The 13,329-nt window shown below is 38.8% G+C and overlaps 1 protein-coding gene across 6 annotated transcripts in view; it reads right to left on the bottom strand.

The window, feature by feature from the left end:
• Positions 1–4,553: 4,553 nt before the first annotated feature.
• NOS1 (nitric oxide synthase 1) overlaps positions 4,554–13,329 on the bottom strand; it is a 162,372-nt gene continuing 153,596 nt past the window's right edge. For 5 of the 6 annotated variants that reach the window (XM_072142576.1, XM_072142565.1, XM_072142582.1 and 2 more), the window contains exons 26-29: positions 12,006–12,154; positions 8,508–8,702; positions 7,189–7,307; positions 4,554–5,064 (exon numbers count right to left, since the gene is read on the bottom strand). In XM_072142576.1, the coding sequence (XP_071998677.1) occupies positions 5,049–5,064; positions 7,189–7,307; positions 8,508–8,702; positions 12,006–12,154 (479 nt within the window). In that variant the 3' untranslated portion in view covers positions 4,554–5,048. Of the gene's footprint in view, positions 5,065–7,172; positions 7,308–8,507; positions 8,703–12,005; positions 12,155–13,329 lie in introns of all 6 variants that reach the window. The other variant, XM_072142592.1, reaches the window with a different exon arrangement.

Below are 13,329 nucleotides of genomic sequence, written 5' to 3'. Positions count from 1 at the left end.
TCCACGTGAGTGAGCGGTAGGCTCAAAATTGTTTGCATAATCTAAAAAGTTCTCTTCGGTTTGAGTTTCTAGGCTTATTTTCTCCATTGGTTTGTAGTAGCTTTAATTTTGTGTTTGAAAAGATCATGTAAACAATTTGACTTGTCACCTACATGACTATGAGTATAGCATATTCAGGAGCCTGACATACTAACAAGTTCTAAGTAACCCTTAAGCAAGTGGCAGGCCTCAAGCCTTCTGTTCCAGTTCATGTTCTCTTTTAAATGTTTGGGAATAGTACAAAATGGCTATGTATATATAACTGCATCATGATTTGAGGATATACATTGTTTTGTAGTTGTATTTCAGATGCACTAGCAATCTGTATTCAGATCCACTAGTAGCAGTACATTTATTTTGCACTGAGCGAGTGAGTGTGATCCTTTATCCTGAAGTGCTCTGTGTGTTACAGCTGTTACTCCAAGAAGAAGAGAGAGAACATTTCAGGGTAAAGGCCTGCCAATCTCAGAGCTCTGCATGGCTCTGGCCATTTAATTGTCAGAAAATATATTTGGCTGGACCAATACTGATACCAATGATTCCCATTGTAGTGATTTCTGAGAATCTCAAAAACCCCTTTAATGAAAAAGAATAGCTTCAGAAATATTAGACAATTAGAAAACATAAAGTACATGACATGTTACCTGTAGAGGTGTCATCTCTTCAAAAAATGGAAAGTAATATTAATTTAATAGATATGTCTAATGGTTTGTTTTCCAGTAAAGGGATTCTGAAGTTTGACAGTAATGCTCATAGGAATACTATAGCCAGGGAGAGAGCAGAAAGGGTTAAAACTTACTGTTCAGCTATGTGTATACAAACACACAGAGAGCAGAAAGAAACCCATATGCTCACATTAACTTAAAACAGTGCAAACAAGATTCATGATTTGTGGTGCACATTCTTTATGAATCTGGCGTCCCACTTTTTTTTCTTGGTGAACCTTTAACATGGGGCGTGGGACACACTTCTGTCGGACTTTGCATGTTAAATATGGTACATGGTCCAACTGTGCACAGGAAAGCCCATTTCAGTGCAGAATTTTGGGTAGTGCAGCCCGACATGACACAATTCTTAAATATATTTGCAAGCAGTTTGCACGTGAAAGAATGTGCAAAGTTCAACAGAAACTGGTCCAGGGGCTTTAGTAAATCTAGTAAATTTAGTAAATCTGGGTCTGGCTTCAGTAGGGAACTTATTTATCAACAAAGGGACATGTGCCAGAAAATTCTACTTCTTCAGGCCCTGTACGCTAAAAAACTGGTGTCCAAGGAATGATACATTGGCTATGTGCTATGGTATCGCAGCTGACTCAGGAATCTAAGCTTTTGGATCACATCTGACAATCAACTCTGGATAAATTTGTGTGTGTTTCCAAGGGCAGAAAAGTTGTAAAGTAACTCATGTAGATTTTAACAGAGAAATGTAGCTAAAATCAAATTAAATACAAAATGTTCGAAAAATGGTAAATGATTTACAACCAAAACTTTGCTGCAAAAAGTCATCATATGAACTAAAGTTTTATGAAATCTAAGAGTTCTACACAAATTATGTGCAGATCTGTCATGCAACATATCTGGAAACTATTCCAGCAGGAATGTAGTGTTTGGGATTCATGACAATCGCATATACACATTGCAGAAAAAACATTACTGTGGATCATGGTGCCAAAATCAACCAATGCAATACAAAGGTTGAGCTCTGATCCCCGGCCGGTGCCTGGTTGCGGCATTATACACATCCGAAACCATCTCATTGCAGCTGGTTTGTTATGCTTACAGAATGGCTGCAGGATTTCTACTGGGGTAAATCCCGCAGCCATTCTACAATGTGTGCAGGTACATTAGTGATCATTGAATGGACTACCCAACATAAAGTAGACATTTGTATAGGGATAAGTTCAGCATGTTGATGTATCAAACTGTTATGATAAAACTTTTATTATTTGGATTCAGTAGTTTTTAATCTAGTCTGTTAGCCAACATGTATTTTGTTAGTGACCCTTGGACGATCTCTTATGCTATGTTATCTGCAGACCATTAAGCTAGTATAGGAGAGATCTACCAGATATGCCATTCACCATCAGTTTTTGATGGTTATATTTACATGCACTATACATATTTCCTGTAGACCACAATGTCAGATGTTTTCACTCTATTCCCAGACACTTCATGATATTATGCATTAAATAAAGATTATACAATGAAAAACTTTGAATACATGAAATTGATGGATTCCCATGTAATGTAACTTTATATAGTAAATGACCACTAACAAAATAAATTAACTTTAACCTTAAATAATATACGCTGAAGAGAACACATCTTCATGTGGGCATAAAGCTACAAAAAGTTTTTTAATATTGTTTATGGAGATTCAACGTAACTCATTGCAGCCTTGTTAGAAAGAGAATAAATCTGGCCCCTATTTATGAAAGTGTCTTAAAGCATCCAATCACAGTACAGCTTTTCATTTTTTTCTGCTTTTCAAAAATAAAAGTTGATAATTTATAGTTTTATCAGAAAATACTCTGCATTCATTCATTTATTGTGTAAGTGTTGTTAAGAGATATTTTTAATATTGTGTTGGGTGATAAAAAAGAGTAAGTTGAAAAAGGTTCTAACAAAAAAATTCTGCTTACCTTGTAAAAAAGTTCCCTTTAGTAACACATTATTTGTCTGGTGGGAATGAAATCTTGTATGCAAGCTTTTTTAGTGTGTGTCAATGCATTGTGTTTAAACCCTTTTTTTTTATCTCTGCTTGGCTGTAGAATCCTATAAGCATTATCTTCTAACAGAACACTTATCTGTCTCTGCTCAGCACATCTCTCCTGAAATTGAGTGTAAGAGATTGAGAGTAGAAGTAATACTGCTGTGTCGAAATGTTTAACAGGAAATATTTTGCTAGTGGTCATTTAATAAGTATATATGCAGTTCCACTTCTAATACCATTAGCTACATCACAATATATTAATGACAAGATTATAAAATACTGCATGAAAATCCTCCAGCACGCTCCTTTTAAACTTGCATGCCTTGACATTGTTACTGTGCTATATAGGGGTAAAAAGCTCCTGTCTATGATAGATAATATAACTTTTTTCACTCTTAAACAATATCTTACAGTCAGGCTATGTTCAGATGAGCGGAATTATCTGCTGGTCTTTGAGCTTGCTCTACTCATTTGCTAATAGTAGAAGATTTACAGCCCATTTTTCACTCAACAGAGATAGAATCCATGATTAAAATCTGCAGGGTTATGATACAGGCTTTTATTTAATTTTTTTTTGCATATTTTCCATCCAAAAAAAAACCACCCTGCATGAACACAGCCATAATATGCAGATTGCATCTAAATAAGAAGTTGAGTTAATTTGTATATAAATTACATAAGTGACCGAGCACTGATCCTGAGTTACAAAGCTGCATTCACAGTTTTGCTAGTTACTATTGGTAACAATTCCTGTTGCTTTTGATAGGTCAAATAACGTAACCTTCTTGAGACCTATTAACCTATTAGTATGTTTTTCGAATTTGGGAGGAAACTGGAAAACCTGGAGGAAACCCAGGCAAACACGGAAAGAACATACAAACGCTTTGCAGATGTTGACCTGGATGGATGGAACAGGAGTGATACAAAAAAATGTAAACAAAAATCAAAGTTTAGACAACAAGTCCTGAAATAGATTGCTTGGGCAGTGTTGTTTTTTTTCCCTTTCAGTCATTATCTCAGGTGCTGGCTATCTCAGGATAACATTTGTTACATGTTGTAGTGGGTCATGAATCCCTTTGATAAATTGAGTCCTGTGTGGAGGGTGTCAAAGAGGGTAATACATTTGTATTACCAAATTTGTCTCTCATTTTGTGAGAGAGGGAACTTGCCCTGACATATAAGGGGACAGTCCCTTTCTGTTTGTTTGTTCATGATGACAATATTCCTCAGATTTGGGGTACAACAATCTTGAGAAGGTTATTTTATTTGACCTATCAAAATTAACAGGAATTTCTTCAACTGGCTAACACAGTACAAAACTTTTTCTTTTTGTATTGGTAACAAATAACAATATTAGACATCTTAGCTGAGCTCCCACAATGCAGTGGGCCTAATATTCCTACTGTACACATTACTGCACAGTGCACGGTGTAGAGGCCACAATTCCCAGAGTGTAAATAATCAAAGTAAAATCTTTGCAAACATTCAGGTATGCTGGGAGATTTCAGCTCTGAAGCTGACTTTTTTTTAATGCTGCTCTGTAATTCTTTGTAAAATTAAATAATGCAATGCATTTACAAAGATGCTCAACTTTTCAAGTAGATGAATCCCCTTTACATGTCATATGCTTTCAGTAACAGTAAGGAAAAGAACAGTTGCAGATCGAAGGCCATAACAATTTTAGCAGTTTGCATAATATTACATAAATGTTGTTTTTTTTAAAGATCTTATTTACTACCTGGATGTACGTCAGTTCCAAAAAACACAACGCAAGGCTTGAGGACAAGGACAAGATTCATGCACCAGGGTATGGTGTTTTTTTTTTTTTTTTTCTTGCATTTAATATCTTGTTTCAAGATGCAGCAGCAGAATCTCAAGCAAAATTATCATAGTGAGTTTATATTGAAAACAACTGAAATCCATCTTTACAATGGAAGAGATATCATATATGTCTCTTACATTACATATATTAATATATGTTTATGAGCAAAGGACAAGAACAGCACAGGGTGGCAGGCAGATAGGTGCTGATAGTCCCAATTTAAAAAAAATGCCTCTGAAGTTACAAAATCCATCTTGTAAGGGAGGCTTTTATGAGAAAGAGAAAGCGAGTTAGTATATGTAAATCTCCACATTGCCATGAGGGTGTGGAGTCGACTGGCTGTTGTCATACATGCAGTACACACAGTTTATGTATGTCTCCACAAACAGTGTACATGCAGGTGTGTTATGCCATGTGCATGGGGTGTGTATGCCTCATGACCAGTTTGCCATCTGTGTAGAATGAAATATTCCAGTTATGCACAGAAAACCCTGAAAGAGAAAGAGAAAACATATTAACGTTAGTTTTTTTTATTATCATCATAGTAAGGTGCTGTAGATAAATAGGTCTCTCTCCAGTCTCTCCCCTGGTTATGCAGTGCACAACAAATTGAGGTAAAAATCAGCCAACCCCGTCCCACACATAGGGGCACATTTACTTACCTGGTCCTGCGCGTTCCCCGATCTGGAGTGTCCGACAAGAATGCACATCTGCGGCGATTCACTTACATCGTGCGCCCGATATCGCTCCCCGCTCAGGTCCCCCGGGGTTCACCCTCTTCTTCCCGGTGCATGTAAGTGCTTGGCTTGCGACACAATCTAAAAGTTAAATCCCGTACTCTGTCCGAATTAGTTGGATCGCCCGACGGCCCGCTTTCTGTCGCATGAAAGCTGGTGCCAATGCACCAAAATCCGATCGCATGCGCCACAATGCCCTTCTAAATAGGAAAAACGCGATGGAAATGGGCCGCCTTCTCCCATGCATCCCCCATACTCTGGAACTCTCTACTAAAATGTGACCAAACCTTCAGACACAATATGAAAACCCATCTGGTTAGGATTGCCTAGAATATGCAATAACCTCACTGCTCTGCTCCCTCACCTTGTGTCTCCATCTGCCCCCCCTTCCCCTTATAGATCATGAGTCCTCATGGACAGGGTCCTCTTTCCACATGTGAACCCTTTACTGGATATACAGCACCATGGAATTACTGGTGCTCTATAGATAACAGTGATAGGTAGATTAATGCTACACAAATCAGCTGCCTGCTTTCTGTTATAACACAGAGGATTTCTTGATTATTCCTTGGGGTAACACCCAGACTATCACCTTCTGTGCTGCTAATTTTATTTCTTTTTTCTAGATAGACACCCTATATATTATGTTATTATTGATATTTAACTATATTGGCAACAGAGGGCCTTACATGTACTTAGAGGGAATCTGTACCATGAAATATGCACTATAATATGTAGTCAGTATGTTTTAGTGCAGGAAGAGCTGTGTAGATGTATTTATAGTTTTGTGTGAAAGAAACTTATCATTTATTAATTTATATCTCTGCTATTTTTACATTGAAAACTCAAGGAGGATGTCCTTTTAGTGATAGTGTCCTGCCTGCATACAGAGAAAGCTGTCAATCACTTATATGACTTCCTCTTTTACTTACAGCACAGAAAGAGCAGATGTTTTAAAAAGAGCAGAATTTTAAAAATATTGAATTTGTCACGGGTGCTCCTGCGACCCACGTCCCGGGTCGCAAGCGCAGCTGTGCCCCTCTCTCCACAGGCTTCCGGAGATTTAAAGTGCCAGCACACCAATAATTGGTGCTGGCCGGCTGCCAATTCTGCTAAATATCCAGCCTCTTCCTGTGTCCCTGCCGGATCTTTGCGCCTCATAGCCTCAAAGACAGGTTGTTCCTAATACCCTCTGGTCGTGTTGTGAATTCCCATTGTGACCCCGGTTCTGTTATTGACTTTGATTCAGTGCTTCCATGTCTTTCCGCTACGTCCCCGACTCTGAACCTGTGCTGCCTGTCCTGAGCTCCTGCCTTTCCCTGACTACGATTCTGCTATACGACTTTGTACTTTGCTTTCGCCGCCACCGCGGAAAAAGTCGTGGCCTTTAGAGCAACCTGGTGGTACCACGCCGCAACTAGTCCAACCCACTTTACAATGGGCTCTGGTGAAAACTGGGTACCACTTAGACTCCTCTTCCAGGTGTTGGCTAACGTCATCATCCGTGGTGGTCCAGTGGGTCCACTACACCTGGTGTCTGACAGAATTATTTGCACAAAACTATATCAGTATGCTCAGCTACTCTAACACGCTGCCTGTACATCAGATTGCATTTTTATGTGACATCTGTTTTCTCAATGAATAACAATTCTGGAGCATCTCTTCTCGTTGCTTGCACCATTGGTACTTCCTCTGATTATATGAAATACACTGATAGTAACATTCTAGGAGAAATCTACCAGAACTCTCATTTCATTGAAAATGAAAATTACCAGTTTAGGAGAGCTGACAGGTCTTTTTTTTAAGTAATTGGAAAATGATGTTATAAAAATAGGGAAAAAATGGCACAAGTTTCTACAAACCTAGATTGCTACTCACTCATCTGAGTCCTTTTTGCTTTCTTCAATAAATGCTATTGATTCAGATCTGAGACGATTTGTGACCTCATATGTCCGTAAAGTCACACCAAAGATGTCTTCATGATATCTGTTGTCGTCCTAAATAAATTACAACAAAATAATTAATACTACCGTATATGGCTTTAATGTGGGTCTCAGTAGACGGCATTGACCAGTCTCAAACTTGGGCTACTTCTATATTGTTGTACACGGACATATAAAAGAGACACTAATTAAACTGCCTTCTACCGATCACAGCTGGTCATGGCAGTACCTGTAAACCATGGAATATATTATGGTATCTGTGCATTTAGCTTTTATCTATTTTGGATTATGTACAATTTTGCATTATGCTGATCAGCCATTATATTAAATTCTCCTGTTGTTATAGGGTGTAGTTCTCCCCCATCCCTCTACAAAAATGCAAGCATATCATAGAGCTTCAAGAACTGAGGAGACTGTTAGAAAGTTAATGCATAACATGCCTAATGTGCAGAAAAATATGCAGTATAATTTCATTCAGTAAAATGTCTGCTTTCCCACTGCTGGAGGGGTGCACCAAGGGGTGCTTTCATCAATGACTGTCAGCCCTATATGTATTAGTGTATATATAAAAATAGATGCCTGACACTTGTAAGACTGCCTTCATGACTTATAAGTATAAAACGAGTGAATAATATGACAGCTGTCACATGTTGTGTTCTTGGACAGTTCTAGGACCGTTTCTAAACACACTGAAAATGCATGCAAAAACGGTATGTTACCATGCGTTTGGATGGTTTGTTTTACTTAATTTCTGGAAGTGTAAGCAGCTGTGAAACAAATTAAAACCAGCCAAGCACATGGGAAACATACAAAAACGTATGCATTTTCAGTTTGTTTAAAAATGGTCCAAGAACAGTCAAAAACATTTTCAAGAATGCACCATGTGACAGCACCCTTACATGTGACTTGCTGATGAGAAATTCAGGAGGGAGGGGAAAATGAGGGAGCTGAGGGAAGCGCTGGAGAAGAGAAAACATGCCCCTTGGGACTAGGTGATAGAGACTTTTTTTTTTTTAAATTCTTTTGCTAAAGATATGAGCTGTGGAGTTTTATATTACAAACAGAATGGGAAAAAGTGAGAAGACTTCTCTGGAAACCGTTCATTAGGTTTAATGGTGAATACCTAATGGCAGGTTCTCAAATACAATCAATGGGAACGAAATAAGGGTATTTGAGAAAAGAGGAAAATTATAGTAATATTGCGGCATTAGAGTGAATCACCCATAAGTGGGGCTGGTACAATCCTTCACTCACCCTCAGTTTACTGATGAAGGCTCCTGCCTCTTCAGTGCTCATGTTGCCACGTTGTTTTACAATCTGTTGAAGGCTTTTGAGTACATCTCCAGCCATAGTGACATCACCACACACATAGATGTGTCCTCCCTGCTCTTTCAGGGCTTTGAAGGTCACATCAGAGAGCTGTTCACGCAGTACATCTTGCACATATTTCTTAAATAAATATAAAGTATATAAATAACATAAATATGCTAAACTTAGATTTTTTACTATAATATATGGAAAGTCCAAATGGCACACAATCAAAAAAGTATTGGGTGCACGCCCAATAAGACCAGGCCTCAATTCCTCCAGCAATATACAAACAGAGAAAGAGCAGCGCTCCTGTTTGTGGTGATTCAAGGTGAGTTTTTCTCTTCATTCCATACCAGTGTGAACAGCGACGTTTTGGCTCATCAAGAGCCTTTTTCAAGCCCTTCAAGCTCTTTCTTTGCTTGTATGTACATATATATATTAGTGTCTGCCACTTAGTTTTGTCTAAGTTTGCATTAAAAGGTGTCTTTGGAGCTTGCACATGTATTTACCAACACTTTTCAAAACTGTGCACCTAAAGGGACGTGGTAGTGTATGTTCCTAGATTGCGCCACATTTAGCAATGCGGCACCATTATGCATTAATAAATGTGGTGTCTGCTTTTCCAGTTTGGAGCTCCCAGTATCACAATCCTGATGCGATTTGAAATATGAGATTCTTACCTTTTAAGAGCATGTTTCAAGGTATTGTAGAACTGAAGATAGGTCTCAAAAATTAAATATGAAATGAGCTAAGTACGCCTCTCTGTTCATTTTAATATTGATTGTTTAACCCCTACGGGACTCAGCCTCTTTTGGCCTTTGGCCTTAAGGACGCGGCCCCATTCTTCAAATCTGACCTGTGTCACTATAAGTGGTTATAGTTTTGGAACGCTATAAGATATCCAGGGGATTTTGAGATTGTTTTCTCGTGACACATTGTACTTCAAATAAGTTTAAAAATTTGGATGATATCTTTTGTGTTTAGTTATGAAAAAAAACTAAATTTGGCAAAAATTTGGAAAAATTCTTTATTTTCAACGTTCTAAATTCTCTACTTTTGATGCAGATAGTCATAGCTCCCAAATAAATTCATAACTTACATTTCCCAAATGTCTGCTTTATGTTGGCATGGTTTTTTAAGATTCCACATATTTTACTAGAATGTTATGAGGCTCAGAATTTAGGTATCATTTTTCACATTTTTTGTAAAATCACCAAAACCCGCATTTAGATGGACCTGCTCAACTTCTAATTGACACTGAGAGGCCTAAATAATAGCTAGACTCATAAATTACCCCATTGTGGAAACTACACACCTCAACGTATGAAAAACCACTTTTAAGAAGTTTGTTACGTGTTTTATAGGAGTTAAATCAAAATGGAGGTGCAGACTGCAAATTGTAATATTTTTTCACAATACACTCATTTTGGGTGGAAAATTAAACATTTACAATGGATTAAATGAATAAAGGCTCCACAAAGTTTGTTACCCAATCTCTCCCGAGTACACGGATACCCCATATGTGCTGGTATCCTGCTGTATGGGCGCACGGCCGGGCATAGAAGGGAAGGAGGCGCCATCCAGATCAGATTTGCTATGTCACATTGTACAGGCTATAATTTTTTTCTTTTTTTAATGTGGACCTATAGGGGCTTATTTCTTTTGCCACATGAGATGCACTTTTCTGGTACGTAATTTGGGGGAATCTATAGGCTAATTGGTGAGATTTTATTAACTCTTTGTTGGTGGAGGAAATGAAAATCATCACTTTTCAGGAAGATTTTTATGGGGTTTTTTTTTGGCTGTTTACCATACCATAAAAATAGTATATTATTTTTATTCTATGGGTCGCCACGATTACAAAAAGACCTCATTTATATAGATTTTTTATTTTTTTCCCATTTTTAGTGCATAAAAAGTAATTTGGCAAAAATGTTGTTACTTTTAGCATCACCGTCTTTCATATGCATAACTTTTTTATTTTTCGCCTCACAAATCTGTTTAAGGGCTTATTTTTTGCGAGAAGGATTGTTCTTTTTAGTGGTCTTATTTTAGAGTGCATAACATTTTTTAAATCCCTTTTTAGAGCATTTTTATAGGGTATTAATTGAAAATGATCTTTTTTCTGGAGCTTTTTTTTGTTTTGTTTTTTACGAGGTTAACTTTGCGGATCTAATAACGATTCTGTTTTATTATGCAGATTGTTATGGACGCAGGGATACCAAATATGTGGGGGTTTTGTGTATTTTATTCAATTGTTCTTAATAAAAACCAATTTGGAGAAAATCTTGTTCATTTTAGCATCATCATCTTTTCATATGCATAACTTTTTTATTTTTCGGCTGACAAATCTAGTTAGGGGCTTATTTTTTGCGAGAAGAGTTGTTCATTTTAGTGGGCTTATTTTGGAGTGCATAACATTTTTTAAATTACTTTTTAGAGCATTTTTTTTATAGGGTATTAATTAAAAATGATCTTTTTTCGGAACGTTTTTGCGTTTTTTTTTCTACGGCGTGTACCGTGCGGGTCCAGTAACGATTCTGTTTTATTATACAGATTGTTACGGACGCGGCAATACCAAATATGCGGGGTTTTTTGTGTTTTTGTGTTTTTTATACTTTATTAAGTGTTTTTATGGGAAAGTGACATTTTAGGGGCTTATATTTTTATGTATTTATTTTTTATTTATTTAATGTGTAGTGTTAAGTGTTTTTGCATATTTTTACTTATACATACTTGAACTTGAACCAGTGATGCTCTGATCACTGGTTTAAGTTCAATACACTGCTCTACAATACTATTTTATTGTAGAGCAGTGTAAACTGTCTGAGCAAGCTTGCGCATGCTCAGACAGTTTACAGTCAGACCCGGAAGGGGTCTGACTGCCATGGAGACCGGGCAGCTCCGGGACACATGCCAGTCCTCGGAGCTGCCCAGAAGTGGATCGGATCCCCCGGTAAGCGGCACGGGGGATCCGATCCACCGCGCAAACACCCTTACACGCCCCGGTCATGTTTGACCGCGGCGTGTAAGGGGTTAACACCCGCGATCGGAGCCGGCTCCGATCGCGGGTGTTAGCGCAGGCTGTCAGCTGTACTAGACAGCTGACAGCAGCTGCTTCTGGTACCGGCTCCGTTCGTGAGCCGGTGCCAGAAGCAGGACGTTATAGAACGTCCCCGTGCGCTAAGCATCTAGCCCCGGGGACGTACTATAACGTCCTGGTGCGCCTAGGGGTTAATATAGATTGTTTTGCAGATAAACAGGCACAATTTCACATAAAAGAAGGAATTCTAGAAAGGAGATTTAATACCCTACCTGAAGGACAATTACTTAATGCTGTAAAATACGGTGTCTCTTTAAGTAATTGCATATTTCAAACTAAAAGAACAAGATGATTTGTAAAATTTCAATTCAGTGTTAGAAAATCATACATTTGACTACCTTTGGTTTATTTGGTTCCCGGGAATATGCTGTAAATAGTTCTTTAAACACTCCTTTGTTCTTTGCAAGCATTGCCTCTTCTTTGTAGATATGATCAATCTTTGATTCCCGACATCCAAACACAAGGATCATTGGACACGGTTTTAGTCCTATAAATATGAAAGTCATTCAGCATAAGCTTAACAAATGCAATATATACAGGAACGTAACTAGGAGAGACAGGGCCCCATAGCAGCCTTATGAATAAGCCCCCCTCCCCTCTGACACTGTGGGCCCCATTGCAGCTGCTATGGCTGCTACTCCTGAAGTTATGCCCCTGAATATGTATATGTGCGTGTGTATATGTATATATATATACACTCACCGGCCACTTTATTAGGTACACCTGTCCAACTGCTCGTTAACACTTAATTTCTAATCAGCCAATCACATGGCGGCAACTCAGTGCATTTAGGCATGTAGACATGGTCAAGACAATCTCCTGTTCAAACCGAGCATCAGTATGGGGAAGAAAGGTGATTTGAGTGCCTTTGAACGTGGCATGGTTGTTGGTGCCAGAAGGGCTGGTCTGAGTATTTCAGAAACTGCTGATCTACTGGGATTTTCACGCACAACCATCTCTAGGGTTTACAGAGAATGGTCCGAAAAAGAAAAAACATCCAGTGAGCGGCACTTCTGTGGGCGGCAATGCCTTGTTGATGCCAGAGGTCAGAGGAGAATGGGCAGACTGGTTCGAGCTGATACAAAAGGCAACAGTGACTCAAATCGCCACCCGTTACAACCAAGGTAGGCAGAAGAGCATCTCTGAACGCACAGTACGTCGAACTTTGAGGCAGATGGGCTACTGCAGCAGAAGACCACACCGGGTGCCACTCCTTTCAGCTAAGAACAGGAAACTGAGGCTACAATTTGCACAAGCTCATCGAAATTGGACAGAAGAAGATTGGAAAAACGTTGCCTGGTCTGATGAGTCTCGATTTCTGCTGCGACATTCGGATGGTAGGATCAGAATTTGGCGTCAACAACATGAAAGCATGGATCCATCCTGCCTTGTATCAACGGTTCAGGCTGGTGGTGGTGGTGTCATGGTGTGGGGAATATTTTCTTGGCACTCTTTGGGCCCCTTGGTACCAATTGAGCATCGTTGCAACGCCACAGCCTACCTGAGTATTGTTGCTGACCATGTCCATCCCTTTATGACCACAATGTACCCAACATCTGATGGCTACTTTCAGCAGGATAATGCGCCATGTCATAAAGCTGGAATCATCTCAGACTGGTTTCTTGAACATGACAATGAGTTCACTGTACTCAAATGGCCTCC

This window comes from Engystomops pustulosus, chromosome 1 (genome assembly GCF_040894005.1).
Source record: "Engystomops pustulosus chromosome 1, aEngPut4.maternal, whole genome shotgun sequence".
NCBI classification, from domain to species: Eukaryota; Metazoa; Chordata; class Amphibia; order Anura; family Leptodactylidae; genus Engystomops; species Engystomops pustulosus.
Note: the sequence above shows the minus strand (reverse complement) of the source record. Positions and strands in the feature narration are given on the sequence as shown.